The 20,154-nt window shown below is 27.5% G+C and overlaps 3 protein-coding genes across 4 annotated transcripts; 2 read left to right on the forward strand and 1 right to left on the reverse strand.

Moving 5' to 3' along the window:
• Positions 1-966: 966 nt before the first annotated feature.
• On the forward strand, positions 967-5,556 carry LOC132942859 (transmembrane protein 179). Its single transcript, XM_061011527.1, has 5 exons — positions 967-1,441; positions 1,513-1,689; positions 2,449-2,577; positions 4,897-4,981; positions 5,232-5,556. The coding sequence occupies exons 1-5, from the start codon at positions 1,332-1,334 to the stop codon at positions 5,487-5,489; spliced, it is 759 nt and encodes a 252-aa protein (XP_060867510.1). The 5' UTR covers positions 967-1,331; the 3' UTR covers positions 5,490-5,556.
• A 316-nt stretch (positions 5,557-5,872) lies between these two features.
• LOC132942858 (small ribosomal subunit protein mS39) lies at positions 5,873-14,101 on the reverse strand. The gene is made up of 13 exons (XM_061011526.1): positions 13,750-14,101; positions 13,296-13,434; positions 12,972-13,169; positions 12,484-12,613; positions 12,264-12,405; positions 12,070-12,166; positions 11,809-11,943; positions 10,602-10,803; positions 10,319-10,538; positions 9,379-9,487; positions 8,539-8,777; positions 7,138-7,324; positions 5,873-6,244 (listed from the first exon to the last, which is right to left on the reverse strand). The coding sequence occupies exons 1-13, from the start codon at positions 13,764-13,766 to the stop codon at positions 6,074-6,076; spliced, it is 1,986 nt and encodes a 661-aa protein (XP_060867509.1). The 5' UTR covers positions 13,767-14,101; the 3' UTR covers positions 5,873-6,073.
• Positions 14,102-15,169: 1,068 nt separating this feature from the next.
• Positions 15,170-18,602, forward strand: LOC132942614 (JNK1/MAPK8-associated membrane protein). 2 transcript variants are annotated; one of them, XM_061011169.1, is made up of 7 exons: positions 15,170-15,401; positions 16,571-16,646; positions 16,745-17,016; positions 17,118-17,345; positions 17,490-17,665; positions 17,735-17,811; positions 17,868-18,602. In XM_061011169.1, exons 2-7 carry the CDS (start codon positions 16,617-16,619, stop codon positions 18,081-18,083), a joined length of 999 nt encoding a protein of 332 aa, XP_060867152.1. In that variant the 5' UTR covers positions 15,170-15,401; positions 16,571-16,616; the 3' UTR covers positions 18,084-18,602. The 2 variants fall into 2 exon arrangements, with proteins under 2 accessions (XP_060867152.1, XP_060867153.1); XM_061011170.1 differs by lacking the exon at positions 15,170-15,401 and adding an exon at positions 15,454-15,822.
• Positions 18,603-20,154: the final 1,552 nt, after the last annotated feature.

Consider the following 20,154-nt stretch of genomic DNA (forward strand, 5'->3'; position numbering starts at 1 on the left):
TCGCAGCCCAATTTAACCGATAATGATGTACAATATGTACATTCGAGGGTCTAGTATTAAAGGAACATAACATAATGTGTATTATTAAAAGTACATACACGTGTATTAATATTAAATAAGCGTATTTTACGTCGTTATCGAGTTATCGGCTATGACAAATTCACAACCCAATTAAGCCTATAATGATTTATAATGGAAAGATACAATACGTATATATTTTTTTGTATACATATAGGTATGTAGACGATTCCGTGGAAGACAGCGGATAATCGAGAGTAAACTGTATGTATAAATTATCCAATCAGTTTATACATTGGGGGACGGAGTGGCCGACCGGACTAAGCCGACCCGAGTTTGATTCCTCGGCCATGGGTGGCATTTTTCTTCGGACAAGTCACGGTGTCCGGAGAACAAGTGCCGCCATCCCCCATCCGGGCATGGCAGATACCTACGGGTGCCCACTTGAAAATCTGTCAAAAACTACACACACGTGTTTACCATCCAACAGTATCCTCCCCTACAAACAAAACAAACAGCTAATGGCCATAGTTGCCGGGCTCAAGGATCAAAAAAAAAAAAAATGTATACATGTAATTAAATTATTTACACAATAATAAAAAAATATTTATGAAATATACACATAATATGCACATGTGTAAATGCAGGTTCATTCAATCTAATCAATCTATACAATCTTAGAAGGGTAATAGACTATAATTCGAAATAATGTATTTGTTTTTCAAAAAACGCAAAACACATGAATATTGAACAATCCCTATACTACGCGGCATCCAGGATATAAACAACACTGTTTTTATCATGGAAGCAACCCTAGCGATCGCAGCGCAGCCTGTGGCTGATTAATCGTGCAACTCTTTTCATGGAGGCATGCAGACGAGCCAGTCCACGAGTTTGGTCCACGGACCACGATTTAAGATAAACGTTTATGGTTGTTCGTTCTCCTAGTATTCGAGATGATAGGCTATCATAGCCCATAGATCGTGTATTATCTATTCTATAGCCATAGAAAACAGATAAGAGATAAAATATGGATAATAGCAATAATAATTTAAGAACAACATAATAATATTACTAAAAAGTAAATAGTGAATATTGTAAACAAGTCGTTTTTACTTTTACCTGAGTGCTAAGTCTTGAAAATTTTCAATATCCATTGTTTGTTAATAAAGAAAAAACAAATCTAACTTTTTATTTGACTAAAACAAGGAATATAATTTTAATTTTAATACTTTATTATTAACCTTCTCATTACTCAATTGCATGTAGTTACCCATGTTTGTTTTCGTTTGGATAGTTACAATTAAAAATCAATGGCGCTCACAAATAAATTATTATTGAGTCAAGTAGCAGGTTATACCATAGCAGCAATTCTTTCACTATGCATCATTATACCAATGAGTCTTCATCAAGATGAATTTAAGTAATTCATTCAAAGCCTATGAAGGTACTTATTATTTAATTCATAATCATTACAAATTTTTAACCTTACAGAGGACATTGTCTTTTATTCTCTTCTGGTCAATGGCTTGAGAAGAATGGTCAATTTTTAGTAAATTGGGCATCTCAAGCTTATTGTAACTATTCAATTTTTGTTGGAGTTTTGCTGTTAGTGATATCATCAATACAGACCTATAGGATGTCAATTTTTGCTTATAAAGGAACTGACAGGTTTGTAATCTATAAAATTTTTCTAGATATTGTTTTATATTATTTGTTTATTATAATATTTTAATATTAAGTTCTTATGATATAAAATTCAAATTAGATACCATCAAATTCAATATTTTACTATCAAAAATTTAGTCGAGTATTAAGTATATTTCTACTTTACGGGACACTTTTTTTTGCAATTTTTCTTTAAGAAACTGATGTAGTTAAGTATACCGAAAACGATGGTGAAGTCAGAATTTGAAGCTTGGACATAGTTTTGAAGTTATGACACTTCAAAGTTAGTATATATAGAGTAGGACAAATGATAAGAGTGGATATACGGTGGTTACCCTGTGACCAACTTAAGGTGATATTGCATAGCAGGTCAAGGCATATTTTTGATTTTTTTTGTCTCAGCGTAGCGAGCGAGTGGTGACGCGGGCATCACTAGCGTCCCCCCTCAAAAAAAAAATCCCTTTAAAAGGGCGTCTTGTAAAGTAGAAAAGTTCCGAATATTATTTTCTATTTGAATGTACCTAAATTTAACTACAACAAACGTTTCACTATTAGATCTTATTGTTTTAAATCAATTTGTTTATTTACTTTGAAAACAATAGTGAAATACAATGTAGTTGTTAATTTTTGCTTCTTTAATTAAAATACATTGTTCAATAAAAGAAAAAATAAAGTAGTTTGTAAAGGACACCTAATGTACATAATCATTAATTTAAATAATATACCAAATAGTTATTTGTTTAATATGTACCTTCTTTTCAGTTCATTTTTATTGACATTTATTGATGCCATTACATGTGTACTTATGTGTATTTTCACAATCAATGCTGCTCTGATGATAACATTTGGATTTATGACTTGGTGTAATGATATGATTGAAAGATTTCCATCGTAAGTTATTTTTATATTATTAATATATAAACCAATGTAATATTTATAAATTAAAATGTTGAAAAGTCTTGACAGTTATGATTTATAAACTATCATTCTTACAGTGGCTGGAAAAATTGTATAAGGAATGAATTGACATATAATTGATATACCAAGGGCACTTTAGTCAATATTATTCAATATTTTAATAAAGTCTTTGTGCTTATCTATTGACTCTAATATAATATATTGTTTGCTTATGATGTTACATTATTTTTATGTGTAAAATCTAGTTCAGACCAAACTAAGTTGCAAAAATTACCAAATTTATTTGTACCTACTTTAATGTAATGCAGTTGACCTTGATTTAGCCATTCTTAAATACAAAGCAAATACTATAGATACTAAATATCTATATATACTATACTATATCTATAGTATATGTGTAAACTGCAAAGTAATGTCGTTCAATAGAGCAAGTAAAGAACTAAAATATCTCTACCATATTGGAACTGATAGCATATAGCATGTTGGTCAAGTTGTGTACTTGGGATTCACAATATTTCACATACAGGGTAATTCACCAAGCATTCTAAACTCCTTTTTCTTTTTCAATAATGCTGTTATTCAAAATCTGATTTTTAACATTTTTAAATATATTAATTAAAGACCATGTTTCTAAATCTTCATATTACTTAAGGAATGTCTTGTGGAAATACAAGCTTCTGTTTTTTCAAATGACAAGTACCCCTTTAGTATTAAATAATTTACTGTATAATTTTTCTGAAAATGTTGGCGTATCAAAATTAAAATTTGAAAGAATAGTTAGTGAGTTATTTAACTTAGTTACTAAGGATAATGGGTTTGGAATACATGGATCTATGGACATTTGATAATCTTAGTGATTTATTTATCAATATTTATAATTTCTAAAAACGGTTCAAGTATAATAATTAATAAATACTAGAAGACATTTTATTTAACTAAATTAGAATAATGATGTATTTTTAATTAACACAATTTTCATTGTTAACTACATACTATAAAATTACCCTAATGGGTTATAACAATTATATAAACGTTGGTATATAAATATATAATATGTATATATAACTATTATTGGGCACATAATTTATATTATTTATGACACTGCAACATGAAATATCGAGGTATAAATGCAGTTTAGTTCCCACGGGTTTATTTCGATTCCCCCCCCCCAAAAAAAAAAAAAAAATGTGTGTTTTAAAGCACTAAATACAAGTTTATTTAAAAAATGCTCGCAAATTATTATTTTGGAAGTTATATCTTTCCAAAATTTACGATTTTACGTATTTAGGTACGAATGCACTTTGCTCTCCTACGTTTTCGTATTGGATTATCGCCTCTTATTAATTATGTTATTTTATCTTGTTGTAATATTATCTAAAGTAGTTTTGATGAAAAATTTAGATTAATATATCTGTGACCAATGTGACCTACATATGAGGTGGTTTTGCATAACAAGTCGAGGGATATTTTCGATTTTCAGAGCGGAGCGATGGCGCCGAGGAACGTAGCGACGAGTGCCTATATACGCATAGTCATTCGTCATTGCCCAAGCAAAATAACATTTTTAATTTAAATTTTCACATATCCATAATTGTTTTGTCCCTGTTACCTACTTGAGGTGGTTTTGCATAGCAAGTCGGGTGATATTTTCGATTTGCGGAGCGGAGCGACGGCGCCGAGGTGCGTAGCGACGAGTGCCGACTGCCGATACACGCGTAGTCACTGCCGAGGGATATTGTGATATCGAACTGTAATATTGTGTACATTTTGGTTTTAATTTACGAGTTTTTAAACTGCAAATACGTTAGTTAAAATCTATTTGCATATTTCCATTCATCATAAAAAACATACAGTTTTTAAAAAAATCAAAAAGTTTTTTCGGTACAACTTTTTTAGTAAAAAATGCGAGATTTTTTTAATTAGACTTGTATTTAGCGCTTTAAAACACTCATTTTGGGTAAAAAATAATCGAAAAATCACTTGGGAACTAAACTGCATTTGTTCCAATATCGAAAATCTATATAAGTATGAAACCCATAAAACACCCGTGGTAGGAGGATTCATTTTTCTGGGGCTTTTGTCGGCAGGTTACTAAACCAGTACCCTATATCTATTTATGTTTAAAAATGTAAAAAAAATGACAGAAAATTTTCTTAGGTAGTTTATTTAATTAATTAATTTTTAGTTTAATGGCAATATGTAATTGATTTGAATTTATTTATTTTATACCTAATAAATAATTATTTATTATATATACATTAATAAAAACCTTATTAACATATTAATTAAAAGGTGTGAAATGGCTGCTGGAAATCCTATTGATATTCAAGATGGAATTGATACATCTGGTTTTTACTTTCAACTTGGAGTAGCTCAGGTATTTTTATAATTTTTTTTTGAAACTTATGCATTTACTTATCAATTAAGTGAGAACCAGTAATATGATGAATTAACTACAGTATACCTGTAGTATATTGAGGCTTGGTTAACTTCTGTTAAATTATGCAATGCTGAGTTAGGTATGGTAGACACTAGACATGTACATAAAGTATCAACTGGGCCAAAAATATTGAATAGAGTATTTGTTACCTATATTCTTAATATCTTCATAATTACATTTTTTATAGTTTGGAATATGGGCTTCATGGTCTTGCTGGGTTGGTTTGACAGTTTGCACTATGTGTAAACTTTGTTATTATCATCAAATGAGTAATATGAAAGCTTCAATGTTACGAGAAAGACAGAAACTTATTGATGAAGGTATGGCTGCGCCCACCAGAGTAACTCCATATACTACTCAAACAGATACTACTTCAGATGAAAGTAACAATTCTAAAATTGAATCACAACCATCGAAATCTATTGATGTTAAAAATATTGAGTAGCTTATGTTCTAATTATGTGTATTTTTTTATTATTCCATTAAAATTAAATTGTTATAAAATATAAAAAGGTTTTGTTTTTTTTATTTTAATAAAATATCATATTTGTAAGTAAAAATGTTGTGTTTTTAAAACTATTATCAAATATGAATATTCATGATTAATGTTTATAATTTATAATTATATTTTGTTTTATTAAAACATAGCATACAAAATATTCATATTGTATACATTTTATTGTAGAAAAGATATTTTACATACATTTGTAATGTGTTGATGTATGTATATTTAATGTGTTGTAAATATTTTGTTGAAAAATTTAATAAGTTTATGTGAAGGCAGACTTTTATCTGAAGTATTTGCATAACTATTAAAATTAATACATATTAAAAAAAACCAATAAGGAACTAAGGTTTAATGTTTAAAACAAACAATTATTACAATTATTGTTAAAATAAAGGATCTAACATATTATGATACTATTTTTTAGTACAAAGTATATTCAACAGATACATCAAATAATATAGAAATAATAATTCATAGTATGTAATATATTACTAAAGTTTAATATTTAAATAAAAACAAACTTAACTACTAACAAGTTCAATTTTATTTTCAATTTCAACATAATGTTCAGTTCCAACCAATTTTGATAAATGTGCGCGCTGCATTGGTGACAAAGTCATTTTTGTCAAAATTTTTGAGATGAAATTATCTAGTTCAAGATAGTCGACTTCTAAAGAGTATTCAATGCATTTCTAAAGCAAATACAAAATAATAATTAAAAATATTATGAATTCAAATTGTAATTGATGATTTTATATCACAAAATATAGTATTTTAGCTGTATCTTATAAGCAATATTAAATAAATATAACAAGAAAAATTTATTAATCACTGTAATTAAGTTAAAACCAAGGACAATTAAATTTTTTTTTTTCAGTTTTGAAATACTTATTAATTTTTAGTTAGTAAAACAAGTTTATGATTATTGTACCACTTATAAATTTTACAATAGTGGTTTGAAAAATAGTTATTTAAATTATACATTACATCTGAAATAAAAAAAAAAAAATTGTATGCCAAGTACATATCAAACCGAAATATGAATTTGGATTCAATACCTAGATTTAATCAGGAAATCCAGATTGACGGATTAGTCCATAGTTTCTCAGCACTAATTTAAACAATTTATTTTGTATAATATTTTAATGATCACACTATTCTAATGTATATATTTTTATTTGCCTAATTGTTAAAGTAAACCTAAAATAATAGGTTAGAAAAGAAACACCTATTATCAAAATGTAAGAGAATATTTTAAAATGAACCACATAGCTTTTTTCAAAATTATTAGAGATTTGAAAATATTGAAATAATAATTTCTTTTAAACTATAGTATACTGAGCGTTTAATTTGAAGTAATAAACAAAAACTATGAGGAGCTGCCCTAGAATACAATTTTTTATGATATATTAACGCAACAAGATAAATTGGTTAAATAATCGCGTTTCAAAATGAGAATGTTATGATTTTTAAATTGTGTCCATAGGTAATTGATTTTTGTTCTTGCCTTCTACAGCTCTATTGATATTAAAACGATATCTGAACTAACACCAACACTTAACTATTTTCTTAAAATTTTACTTACTAATAATTCATTGAAATAGTTATTTTCAATGCAATAGTCTAAAAATGTAGCAATTGTAAGACTATCTGGAATTCCAATGATTTCATTTTGATTTTTATGCAGTTTTACAATTATTTCAGTAGCCTTATTAATATTATCTCCAAACAAACAGATGTTTATCAAATTTCCCAACATTGTACCGGTCCATCTAAAATAAATAAGATATAGTTAATTTAAAAATATATACAATTGTTTTTTTTTTAGGAATAGTTATTTTAGAAAAAATAAAATATCTTTATATGCATAATAAATTTAAATTAAATTTAGTAATTTCAACTATCTAATTATATTTTGCTTATAATAATAAAATATAAGTTGCTCGATGCAAAAACATTTTCTTTATTTGTTTTTCATGTGCATTTTACCAAAAGTCAAAACTATAAACTAATAAATAATTCTAAGAAATTATTCAAAATAAGTATTATAAAAAATTGAAGACAAGTATTTTTTAAATTTTAAAACCTTTTTAGAGTCATCAAAATCGGTCGAGTATTGTTTAAGAGTTATTCAAACACTTTTCCTATTAAACAATATAATATTTATTACCCGAGGCTTCTATTCTCAAACACAGACCTGTCCTAAATCCCAAATAATATGTGTTAAAAATGTAGTCAAAAACTGTGATTTGAATATAATATGCCATTTAGATATAGGTAACCTGACTAATAATATCTGTATTATAGCCGACTATCTATTATAAATTAAATTGTTCTATCCATCTATAAATAGAAAATTATATCCAACCATAATAACTATTTTATTATCTGTAACCAACGGTAACTAATTAATTAAGAAAAAAATATTTTATTGGTTTGAACCAAAATTTTTGTGTAACCATATAGGGGTTAAAAAATAATGTATAAATAGTACCCAATTCTCTACCTATACTCTATTCCAAACAAGATCAGGCTTCGGCGCCCAAGTTGTGCGCATGGGTGTGGCTTTGTTCCCATGGCGTCGCATAATGCGCCGCCATAGTGGGGGACGGCGTCTGACCATCGCAGAATTAAAACTGGTCGCCGCCAAAGCTTGATCTATATTATTTGGAATAGAATATAGAGAATTGGGTACTATTTATACATTATTTTTTATCTATTGATAAAACTATTATTGAAAACGGTCCAGTAGTTTCTAAATCTTTTGGGGATATAGAAACAGACAACAGCAGACAATCAGGCAAACATTCTTCATATTTAGATTAGAATATAGTTAAATAATTAATAGCTCTTTTATTTTACTCTAAATGGACTAAATGTATTAATAATAATATTTAAGAATTTGTTAAAAATATAATTAACAGTTTCAAAAGGTTCAGTAATTCTAGAACTCATAATTACTCATAGTTAAGTCTGTTATACTTACAACATTTTTATTTTACCAGTTTCTTTTCGTTCTTCAATAGCATCATAAATTGTACCAGATAATAAACTTAATTTTTCTTTAATAGACTGTTCAAAACTCGGGAACAAATTTAGAGCCATTCCGTTAATCAACTCTATTATAATAGGTTCTCTATCTGCTTGATCAAACATTAAAATATCTGACCAAATTTTTGGGTATAGTTCAACTGCAGCAGCAATATTTAAAGTTTTCACAATCAACTGCAACAAAAATGTAATATTTTAAAAGCATTAAAATGTATCATACTATATTCTGTCTCATATTAGAGAAATCTTGGATGGCAGCTATAGTATGGCTAGTGCATGACGAGTGTCGCATTCTCATGAACGTCACTTTATTATTCCAACAATCACCTATACTATGTTCAAGTTAAGAATCGTAGTGGGTGGCAACCAATTTTTGCCGTATAGCAGTCCCCCCCCCCATATGAGAACTATTTGTACACCTACCATGTAGTATTACCATACCACTTTATACAAATCGACCACCAACTATGTTTCTTAATTTGCAGAGTATAGCTTACATTTCATTAAGACTATCACGATAAAGCAATTTATAGCCAATAATTGCCAATAATGAAAGCTGATTTATTGAGGTGTAGACTGATTGAAATGGACAAAAATCTGTTGCTGCCCAAGATTCCTCTTATATGAAACTGAATATATTATGATAAATTATTAAAAAAATGTTTCATTTAGTTTATAACATTTCATTTCTATAAGTATGATGCAAAAAATTACATAGTGAGTTTAAAATAATAATAGTATAATATAAATTTTAATATTTGTATTAACGTGTTACCTCAGTGATTGCCGGTTCAGGTATGTATATGTGTGGGACCAAATCATTGTAATATTTCATTAAAAATTCAACAGATTCATTTTGGCATAATATTGCAAACAAATGCCGACTAAAAATATATGTAAATAGGTAAGTAAATTATTATCAAACATATTATATTAAAATAATTATTAGAGTTCGAATTTTAAGCAATATAAATAAAATAGCATGTTACCACCAATTAATTATATATTACTAAAAATAAATTTACAACAATATATTTTAACAAACAGTCCTCAGAAAAACATAACAGTTCGGACTTAATAATCATGTACATTGTAAAAAATGACCATTTAATGCCCACTGAAGTTATTACAAATGTGGATTGTGGTTTTTATCTAATATATTATTTTGAACATATCATCAATAACCTTCTTTTACTGGTTTTTACTGCAAATCACGATTAAAGATATACTAGCTACACAGCTCCTATATTAAATTGCTTATAACACATGGACCATTCAATATGTTTTGCGATAAGGCTCAGAACAATGTAATAAGGCTCCCCGTAGAACTAGATTGTGGTGAACCCTAGTAGCAAACTGTTGTACAGACTATGGTTGCTTAAGTTAATGTTTCAAAAATATCACACGAGGAGCGCTCGGTATTCTTCATTCTTATGATAATGCAATTATGAGAAGGTCCATTTATTTCATAGAATTGTGCAACCAGTATATCTAGAACCGTACCACAAATACATGTGATAAATTTAAAATTTAACATTAAATATTAAAAAAGAGAAAAATGGCAATAATATAAGAAGCAATTGCAGGGAACAATGGCAAGAAAATACAATATGATTCTATCATTTTTTTTTAAGGCATTTGCTTATCGAATTTTCATCCGAACTCTATTAATTACTTAAGAAGGCATTTTCTAAAAAAAATAAATATATAATTACTAATAAACTGATTCTTTATATGAATCTCCAATTAAATTATAATTTTTGGTTTTCAGTAAAACAGAATGAACTCTAAGTGCAACATCAACATTTTGTAAATGGTACCGACAATTTTCCATAGCAGCCGTAAAAAAATTAGTGTCAGCCAAGTCTTTAATACTTAATGATTTTTCTTCGATAAGATTTAAAATATCAACAAGAATAGTACTTTTGTTTTTTCCTGAAACAAAATTGTTTACAACAAATCATCTAATTAAAATAATGTTTAGCATTTTTAACATACTATCTGAGCAAAATATCTGTAATAAATAATAGTATGATGCTAAACATGGTTCAATATCAAATTGTTTAGCTTCAGCAATTGTTTTTAATGCATATTTTTTTGATTCAGAATTTGTCGTCATAGTAGTTAAGACATTAAGAATTGAATTTAAAGTCCATAAATTCATAGGTACACCTGAATTATACATTTGAGTTAATATTTCCTGGAAAAAAAAATATTGTATATTCTATTAAATTAAAGTATAAATATGTACTTGTTATAATTATTATAATAGTAATATAACTACAAATGAAAGGTTCAAAAAATAGAACATGCAAATGTAATGACATGAGTTATTAAAGTAATAAATACCTAAAAATAAACTTTTTTTGATAAAACAGTCAATATTTTAAATGATTTGGATGTAAATATAATTTACAATGCTTGTGACAAAATAAACTGGTGGACCTTAATTTTAACAACCACAGCAAAACGTTTGATAAAACATTACAAAAAGCCAAAAATTAAAGCATATAATATAATTAAATTTATTGAATTTTACCAATAAATTTTTAAATTAATTTTATCTTTTAATAATAAAATAAATATAATAACACTTTCTATTGATTTATCACATCAGCCACAAACAATTATGTTGTTAGTCATGTTAGCGAATATTATGCCGTTAATTGCACCTTGGTCTTTTCAATCAATGCAGCGCAATATTTAGAATATAAAAGATTTTATTTTATTCTTAATTGTAAATGTATAACACAAACAAACAAATTAATACAAATTAATATTTAAAATAATATTTACAAAACTTAGTGAAAAAAAAATTAAATGATAGTTTAAGATATACCAATGTGATAACTGATAAGTCTTATATAGGTAGATATGACCGCAATATTATGGGTATCAAAATGATGTTTTAATTTTCTTGTAAATAATTTTAGAAATAAATCCTAAATTATAATGACCCGATTAAGAAGATTGAAATAATAAAAGTGACTTAGGCGTGGTTCCAGACAATTTTAACAGGGGCTCTAAATAAAAATTTGGTTATACCTTTCTATTTTAGATTGCAAAATGTATAATACAAATTTATTTTGTTGGTTGCTTTGACGACAGGGGATGACCTGCAAGGTGTATCCATAGCCCTCCCCCCAGTGGCGAACACTCAAGTTAGTCTGACTATATACGAGCATTAGAAATATAATATATCTACTTGTATATGGAGCCACTTATGATCTGCTCCTTCTTTGACATAAATAGCGGTTTTTATAGCTGAATTATATGCATTGATAGATAAAATAAATCCTTTTTCATTAGCTTCTTTGTATAAATTGTATGCTTCTTCAAACTAAATATTAATAAAATACACAATAATTTAAATGTTTTATGTTATAAACATTATAAATAATAATAACATTACTACTAAAATTCTAAAACTATAAATATAATAAGTAAATAAATGCATTTATCTAACCTGATTATATTTTGCCATCCCTTGTATGATTATTGAATAATGATGAGCATTAGGAGATTTAATAGTTGAAAAAAGAGTCATTGCAAATCCATTAGATCTAAAATTATTTTTTTTAATAAAATATTGTTAAAATGTATATAATTTACTAGAATAATGTATTATAATATATCTGTATATATTATGTAAATACATACTTCCAAGTATTTCTATATTCTTCTCGGTTTTTATTAGCTTGAGTATACCAACGTTCTTCAATCCAGTCTTCTTCTAGATCATCTTGATTATTGTAAAAACATACCAACTCCAAAAGTGATTGTTGTGTATCTGAACTTATTTCTAATGATTATTGAAATAAAAATAAAAAATATTTTATTATAAAATAAAAATATATGAGAATAATATTTAAAAATTTACCTATGTCTTTTTTCTTTAACAGGTCATATACAGCTATAGCATCTGACACAATAGCTTTTTTGATTATTATTTTTAATTCATTCTCATCTAAGTCATAATTTTCATCATATACAACTTTAGGGAAAAATTTCTAAAGTAAATAACAGTAAAATAATTGTATTATTTTAATTTTATAATTATATTATAATACATATAACCTTTTACTTCAAAATTCTATAGCATATTATTATTTTAAAATATTGCTATGAGTATTAATAAATAATTACTGTGCTTCAATATTCAATATTTAATTATAAACATATTTTACTTTAAAATACAAAATTAAAGTTGTCTTTTGAAAAATTCTAAAAATAATATGATAAATGATGGTAAATACTAAATAGAGTTATATCAATATAAAGCTTAAATTATTTCTTAATGACTTCAAAAACCTAAGTTAACATAAAATCGCTGATTTATATTATAAAAATATTAATTATCAATTGTACCTCAATAGGTGGAAATGCTACTTTATGATTAAACAATTCAGGATGTTGATTGAGAATCCAATGTGCTGATTTTCTACCAGATTCTTGACTTAAGGCATAAGCTCTTTTTTGAAAATTTGAAACTGGAATTAGATATGGGTCATCGTGGTATTTAAAGTGAGCTGCAGTTGGATCGCGTTGAATAGTACTTGATATTGCCTAATTAATTACCAATTAAAAATTTTTTTATCAAGTAATTAATTATTTTTATTTTCATTTAGTACTTGGATATTTAGGTACTGGGTACTTTAAATACCCAAGTTACACAAGATGAATAATATTTACTTTTAATATGTCAGTCGAACTTCGATTTATATATTTAGGTATATCAATTTTAATTCCATTGCTTGAAGATTTTTCCAATGTATTAGATGATAGTCGAAATAATTGAATAGTCTCATTAGATTTTCTTAAGAATGCAGTCCTATAATGACATAAAGACCATGAAATATTATACAGATTCTTAACTAATAGGTATTAACATTGCTTTACTCTATTCAGAATAAGCTTGCGCTTTCAACCGAGTCGCTGGAAGGGTCTAACCCCCTCATGGCGCAAGTCAGCAATGAGTAACGACAGTGGTTGACCACTGACGACTGATCACAGTGCATCTGTCAGGGAGGGGGGGGGGGGGGTCAGACCCATTTGGCGGCTCAGTTGAAAGCGCGAAAGTGGGCAAGCTTATTCTGAATAGGGTATAGAACAAGTATCATAACTTGAAAGAAATAATGCAACATACCTGTAGTTATTTAACATTTTAAAAAACTATACTTTCAAAACTAGGTAGATACCTATACCGCTACTCAATAATCCTCTTAAAAATAGACTTGGCAGTCAGCTTAAAATACTAACTGATTTCACACAATAGGCAAACACATATTTTTGTACTTAGATGGTAAGCTAAATAACTGTAATTTCAACTAACTATTATGTAACGAATTGCAATGATATTGTGTGTAAAATTGTATCAAGTCTAAAATAATAAAATATTTAATTCCTACACAAATACACAATGCCTATTAGTAAATAAATAAATAAATAAATAATTATTACTTTATTGCAAAATTGAAAATATAGCAAAATATATTAATCTATGCTCTGGAGTCTGGAAGCATGGGTGATAAGTAAACGGGACAATATCTGTAGTTCCATAAACTATTTGTTCCAACAGTCTTTTGTTCCAAAAATGTTTTGAATAACATTGAGTACTATAATATCATGAAGACTTTATGAATTACTTTTTTTACTATAGAATATAATTATTCTAGTCTTCATGTTTATACCACAGATTATTTATATAAAAATATCGAATTTAAAAAAATGTATGACCTAAAAAGTCAATAAAAATTCCCCAGATTTCTTTAGATAAAAATATATTTTATTAATTTGTCATGATGGTATATACGCTACAACGGTTAGGTGTTGGCGCGATGGCATAGTGCACACAATATGTTGTAAGTGCAAAAATTGGAAAAATTAGTTATTTGCATGGTTTTCTTTGGCAACAACTTTGGCATAATTCTGGTTTAGCAACCTATCGATTTTTCAAATTTTTTTTTCAAAATTTTTTTTTTAGAGTGCTTTGTAAGAATGTATAAAAAAAGCCCGGACAAACTTCGTTTTGAAGTTATTGATGAAAAACGACAATCGATTTTTTTGTCCGAGAGCAGCGCAGTGGCCGATCCAGTGAGTGGGTAAAGGGGGCATTCCCCCCCCCCCCCCATGCAATTCCCAAAATTAAGAGCGAGTGGTAACGCTAGCTGATTATGATCTTTTTAACAACTTTGTTTAATTCCGATGATGGTTTTACGTACGATTATTTTTTTTTATAGCAACAAATCAGAGGATATTTTCGATTTTTTTGTCCGAGCGATATTCAATTATACCTAACTATTTTTTTTTTCATCAATAACTTCAAAACGTAGTTTGTCCGGGCTTTTTTTTTTCACATTCTTACAAAGCACCTTAAAACACACATTTTGAAAAAAAAAAATTTTAAAAATCGAAAAGTTGCTAAAACAGAATTGTTCCACAACTTTTTGCATATTGTGTACAAAATTTGTTGTAAGTGCATAGTATATATTTAGTTTGCTAGAGGTCGGTGACGTGTGTTGTAGTCACGGTTTAATATAGACTATCTTAAACCGTGGTTGTAGTGCATGTGATCTAAGTGATATGAAACCACAATAATATTGTCTTTCTCCTGGTCCTGAACAATATTACGAAAATGTCGCTTTGGTGACATACTGACATGTGTGCGGCGTGCGCTATGCCATCGAATTGCGGTTAAGCTTTAGCTACGATGAACGGTGATTTTTGTTGATAACCAGCAAAATAGTTAGCACCGCAAGACTGACACTACTAATAAGTTGTAAATTGATAAAGCTTGGTGTGAGTACTTTACAATTTTATTCCATATTTTTACACTGTATATGCATTTTTTTTTTTTTTTACCAAAAACACTTATTACTTATTACCGGACAGCCATTAATCACTGTTACAGTGACTATAAAAAAAAAATAGTCGCCATCGTTTATTTCAACAAAAACTAAAACAACAGTACTCTACCTAATAAATATTAATAACAACTATTTACGATGTACATTTTCCTATCTTCTTCTATCGCGTACTTTAGCCTGTTGTGAAATTATTGGAACATTCAGGTTACTTTATTCGTTGATTGTATGGTATATACTATATGCGAATGAAAAGTCCACGACTGCTGCCCAGTTGGGCTACATATAAGCCAGGAAAATAATTACAGGGACCAGTATTTATATACTATGTTATTATGGAAAGGTTATTATGAATGGTAGGCATTACATAGTATTTTTTTTTGGAATGATATATTTTTATAGTAATCATAAAAACTAATATTATATAATTATATAAATCAGTAAAATAAAATTCTGGAATTCTACAAGTTAAGAATATTTTGAGGTTCTGTCACTGGACAGTCTCCTCTTCATGTATTTCATGTCTTCTTTAATCACTATCATCATTGTTACTTATTGTTTTATGTGTAAACAGATTGTAATATATTTTTAATAAAAAAAAAAAAGTTAAGAACAGTAGTGATTATGATAATATTATTACTTGGAACTGCAAAAATCAGGACCGATGTTTAATAAGAATCCTTGTAAGAATCTAATTTTATAGGATGGGTATTGATCGGGAGAATATTAAACAGTTCAGGGACTGTATTTTTTGGTAAAATATGATTCCTATTTATTATCTGTCCTGAAACATACGGTGCTGTTTAATATCAGTCCTCATTTTAGAGACCCGAATTATTATTGTTCCAGATATGATTCCTAAAATTTAATTTTATCCTGGTTTGTATAATTTTGGTCAGTAGTAAATACTAGTTCAAGAAAATACTTATTCCTGTATAATATCTACCATTCCTAAATTATAACAAATATTTTTTTCTATTAAATGATTTCTTCATGAATATTATAATTCCCCCCCCCCCCCCTGTGACGAAGTAACACTATATTGCCTATACTATTTAATATACCTATATATTTTAATGACATTGTATATGTTTGTGCTCTTAGGTACAGCATGATCATATGAAATCTGTACTCACTTACCTCTACTGCAATGGGAGAATATTACCAGCATCTTTTTGAAGTGAGTTAATCTATGATTATATAATATAACAGAATGTATGATCTTTTTATCAAATATGCATTAATATATTATTATGGTTCTTGATTTTGTAATTTTAGAATCATAATAGTATTGACCAAATATTTGAACCAAGATGTCCTGGTTACTATTGCGGTCGACTAGATTTAGGTAATAGACGTACAAGTGATTGTGGTTCGTGTCCATCGGGTACAAAAGTGAACTCCTTTCATATTTGTCAACAATGCACAGATTCTCCTTCATCCTATGATTTCATGTACCTCTTATTCATGGCGACAGTGCCTTTATTATTTCATGCCGTGTACATAGATCTTTCTTTGTCATCAATATTATGGGCATTCAAAGGAAAAAGGTATCTATTTTTGAATTTGTTTTTAGAGATGGTTTTAATTTATTAATATTTTCATCTTTTATATTTTGACTGCCAAATTAATTATTACATTTTTATTACAGTGGAAATTCTCAGAAAAAAACTAAAACAAAAATTGTCCTAAATGTATCAGCAATATTGGAAATATTTATTGCAGCGGCTTCAGCAGTCCTAATTGTTGATCCTATTGGTCAACTATGGATTCGATCATGTCGTACACAATGGCTATCTGATTGGTATACCGTTTTGTATAATCCAACACCAGATTACGGTGAATCATTACGATGTACTCAAGAAGCTGTATATCCATTGTATGTCTTATTTATATTTTATGCCATCAATTATAAATAATTATACCTGTTTATCAATGATGTTACATAATTTCAATAATATTCCCCATGTGTATTCAAATATTACTTTATAACATATTTTTATTTTTGGTAAACAATTTTCAGGTATTCCATGATTTTTATTTTTTATTTGGCTTGTATAATTGTTTTGCTCACGATACGTCCATTGTTGTCTGCTTATTTCAATCTTAACAGAGGAGCCTATTTGAAAACTATGTATGCTGGATTATATTTTTTCCCTATAGCAGCTATAATTCACGCATTCCTAGGAGGTATTGTTTGTAAGTATATTTTAAAACATTTTATTTGAAGTATGTGTTATTTAAATTAATGTACATTTTTTTTATTAGATGTCACATTTCCTTATATTGTAATTGTTGTTTCTGTAATATCAAGTGCGATTCATTTTGCTACAGAAATAAATCAGGTATTACATTTTAACTGTTTCATTAAAACAATAAATAATACTATTTTAAATTCTAGTCTGCAAAGTATTTGATTGTGAACACTGTATGTGTGCCAAGAAACATACTGATTGTAGCTGTACATTGGGTCAGTCATGGATTTGGTATTGTTGCCATTACTCAGTTGGAAAATCCACCAGTTGACTATGCTTTATTGTTACTCATTCCTTTACCAACCCTTTTTTATATAGCAACTACACGCATAAGTGAACCATCAAAAATTCTTGTATTATGATTGGTGAGTTAATTGTTGAAATTAAAAAAAAAATTAACAAGTGTACAATTATTAACTATATTTTTATACTGTATATATATTGTTATTTGTGAAATAAAAAAATTCATTATTTAGTGATTCATTTTTTAACATTCAGTTTAACAACTGAAAAACTTTATTCATTAATAAAACATAATATGATTAATTGCATAAGTAATAAGTCAGTTTTTAATGGAATTTAGACAAATGAAGTATATTAAGTGATAGTATCATAAATTCTTAACAATAATATAACATCACACTTTATGTGCAGTAGATTTATTTGGAATGTACTAAATTGTATTTGTAAATATCTTAGTACTTATATTGATATGTTGAACGTTCTTTTAAATTGGCAATGTCAAGTTTGTAGATAGACATTCTAGCTACTGTAAATTGTACTCATAACCAGTCAAGATAGATATTCCTATAGTCAATACTTTTATATTTTTATTGTTATATATATTATTAAATATAATACAGTGGAATAATTGTTATTTATTTATAAAACCATATTATTATTGCTTCATTATTGGTATAAGTATTATAATTAAGAATTATACAATTTGATAAAACTATAATATTAACAGCCAAAGTTCTTTTATCATTTATTTAATTAATTGTGTCACCATATTTAATGTTTTTACAAGTTTTCTGCATAAAAGATTAACTCTGTGTTTGATTAACACATACTTGGATTTAAATGAATTAATTACAACCAATTAATGGCTGATCTTTGAATCGTGATTTATGGTATAGTTTTTATATAAAATAGTTGTAATATTTTGATCGTCATAATCACCATAATATCTTTTAAACATATTTCCATTGACTATTATTTTTAGTAAATACAATTTAATAACTCGGAAACTACTTTTTGTTGTATGCATATTAAAATGTAGAAAAACCATAAGGCTAACATTTTATGGTAAAAAAGAGTAATAGAAAAAGATGATTAGATTATAATACAGCTTCTCAATTTATAATTAAAAGGAAAAAAATGAGCATGCTTGATGGATCATTGTGCATACTATATAATATTTTCATCTATATTGTATTCATTAAATTCTCTATATAGTTAATAAGGATATGGATAGGCCACAGATATATTGACCATAGACTAATAAATTGTGTCACCTATTTACTATTTTGAATTCAATAACATAAAAAAAAAACTATGAGTGGATAGGTTTTCGCTTAAGTTATGACTTAACACTATCAAATACAAGCTATCTTCTATACAAAATAATGGACATTTTCTAGAAGCTTTATCTTAATTTAACCATTAAAAATATGTTGCAACGAGAGAAAATTAAGAACAAGTTTATTATATAATTGTTCTCTCCAATTCTCATATTATATAGGATTCTGTATTAGTACCATTATACTTCTACTTATACAATTGACCATATACATTTTTAAAATTATCAATAAGATTTAAGAGAGTATAAAAAATAATAATTCATCAATTTTCAAACCAAAGGTTTTATCCGGTAGTATAGTTACTACCAGATAATTTTTTCAAGCTGTTCATATCAATATAATCATATTTTTTATGTCAATGTGTAAAAATTCCTTTCTGATAAGGTCCTAGAATAGCCAATGGTATTTTTTAGGGACCATTAGAAATTAGTTGAATACTTGAATGCATAAAGTATATGGTTCAGTGTTCATTAATTGCGATTGAATGCTTGTATAAAGGCATAAAGCTCATAATTTGTAAACGCTTCATTATAGACATTATAAGTTATAATACCTAGATTGTTATAAACTTATAAATGTATTATAATGTTTATGTGTACAACACGTTTCACGAACTATAATATATTATATTTAAAGGTGTTCAAGTCTAACATGTTGCACTGTAATATTGCTTAATGTGCAATTATGCAACGCTGCATTAAACACAAATACTATATTTATGGTGACGATTAATTAAGACATACATTTAAGTATACCTTCAATCGTGTTTACGGTATGCCCTCCTTATCAGTCATCATTACTTATCATCTTCGTCGACCGCCGCTGCCGTCTGGGGGAACTGTCCGGTACT

Source organism: Metopolophium dirhodum, chromosome 4 (assembly GCF_019925205.1).
Source record: "Metopolophium dirhodum isolate CAU chromosome 4, ASM1992520v1, whole genome shotgun sequence".
In the NCBI taxonomy this organism is placed as follows: domain Eukaryota; kingdom Metazoa; phylum Arthropoda; class Insecta; order Hemiptera; family Aphididae; genus Metopolophium; species Metopolophium dirhodum.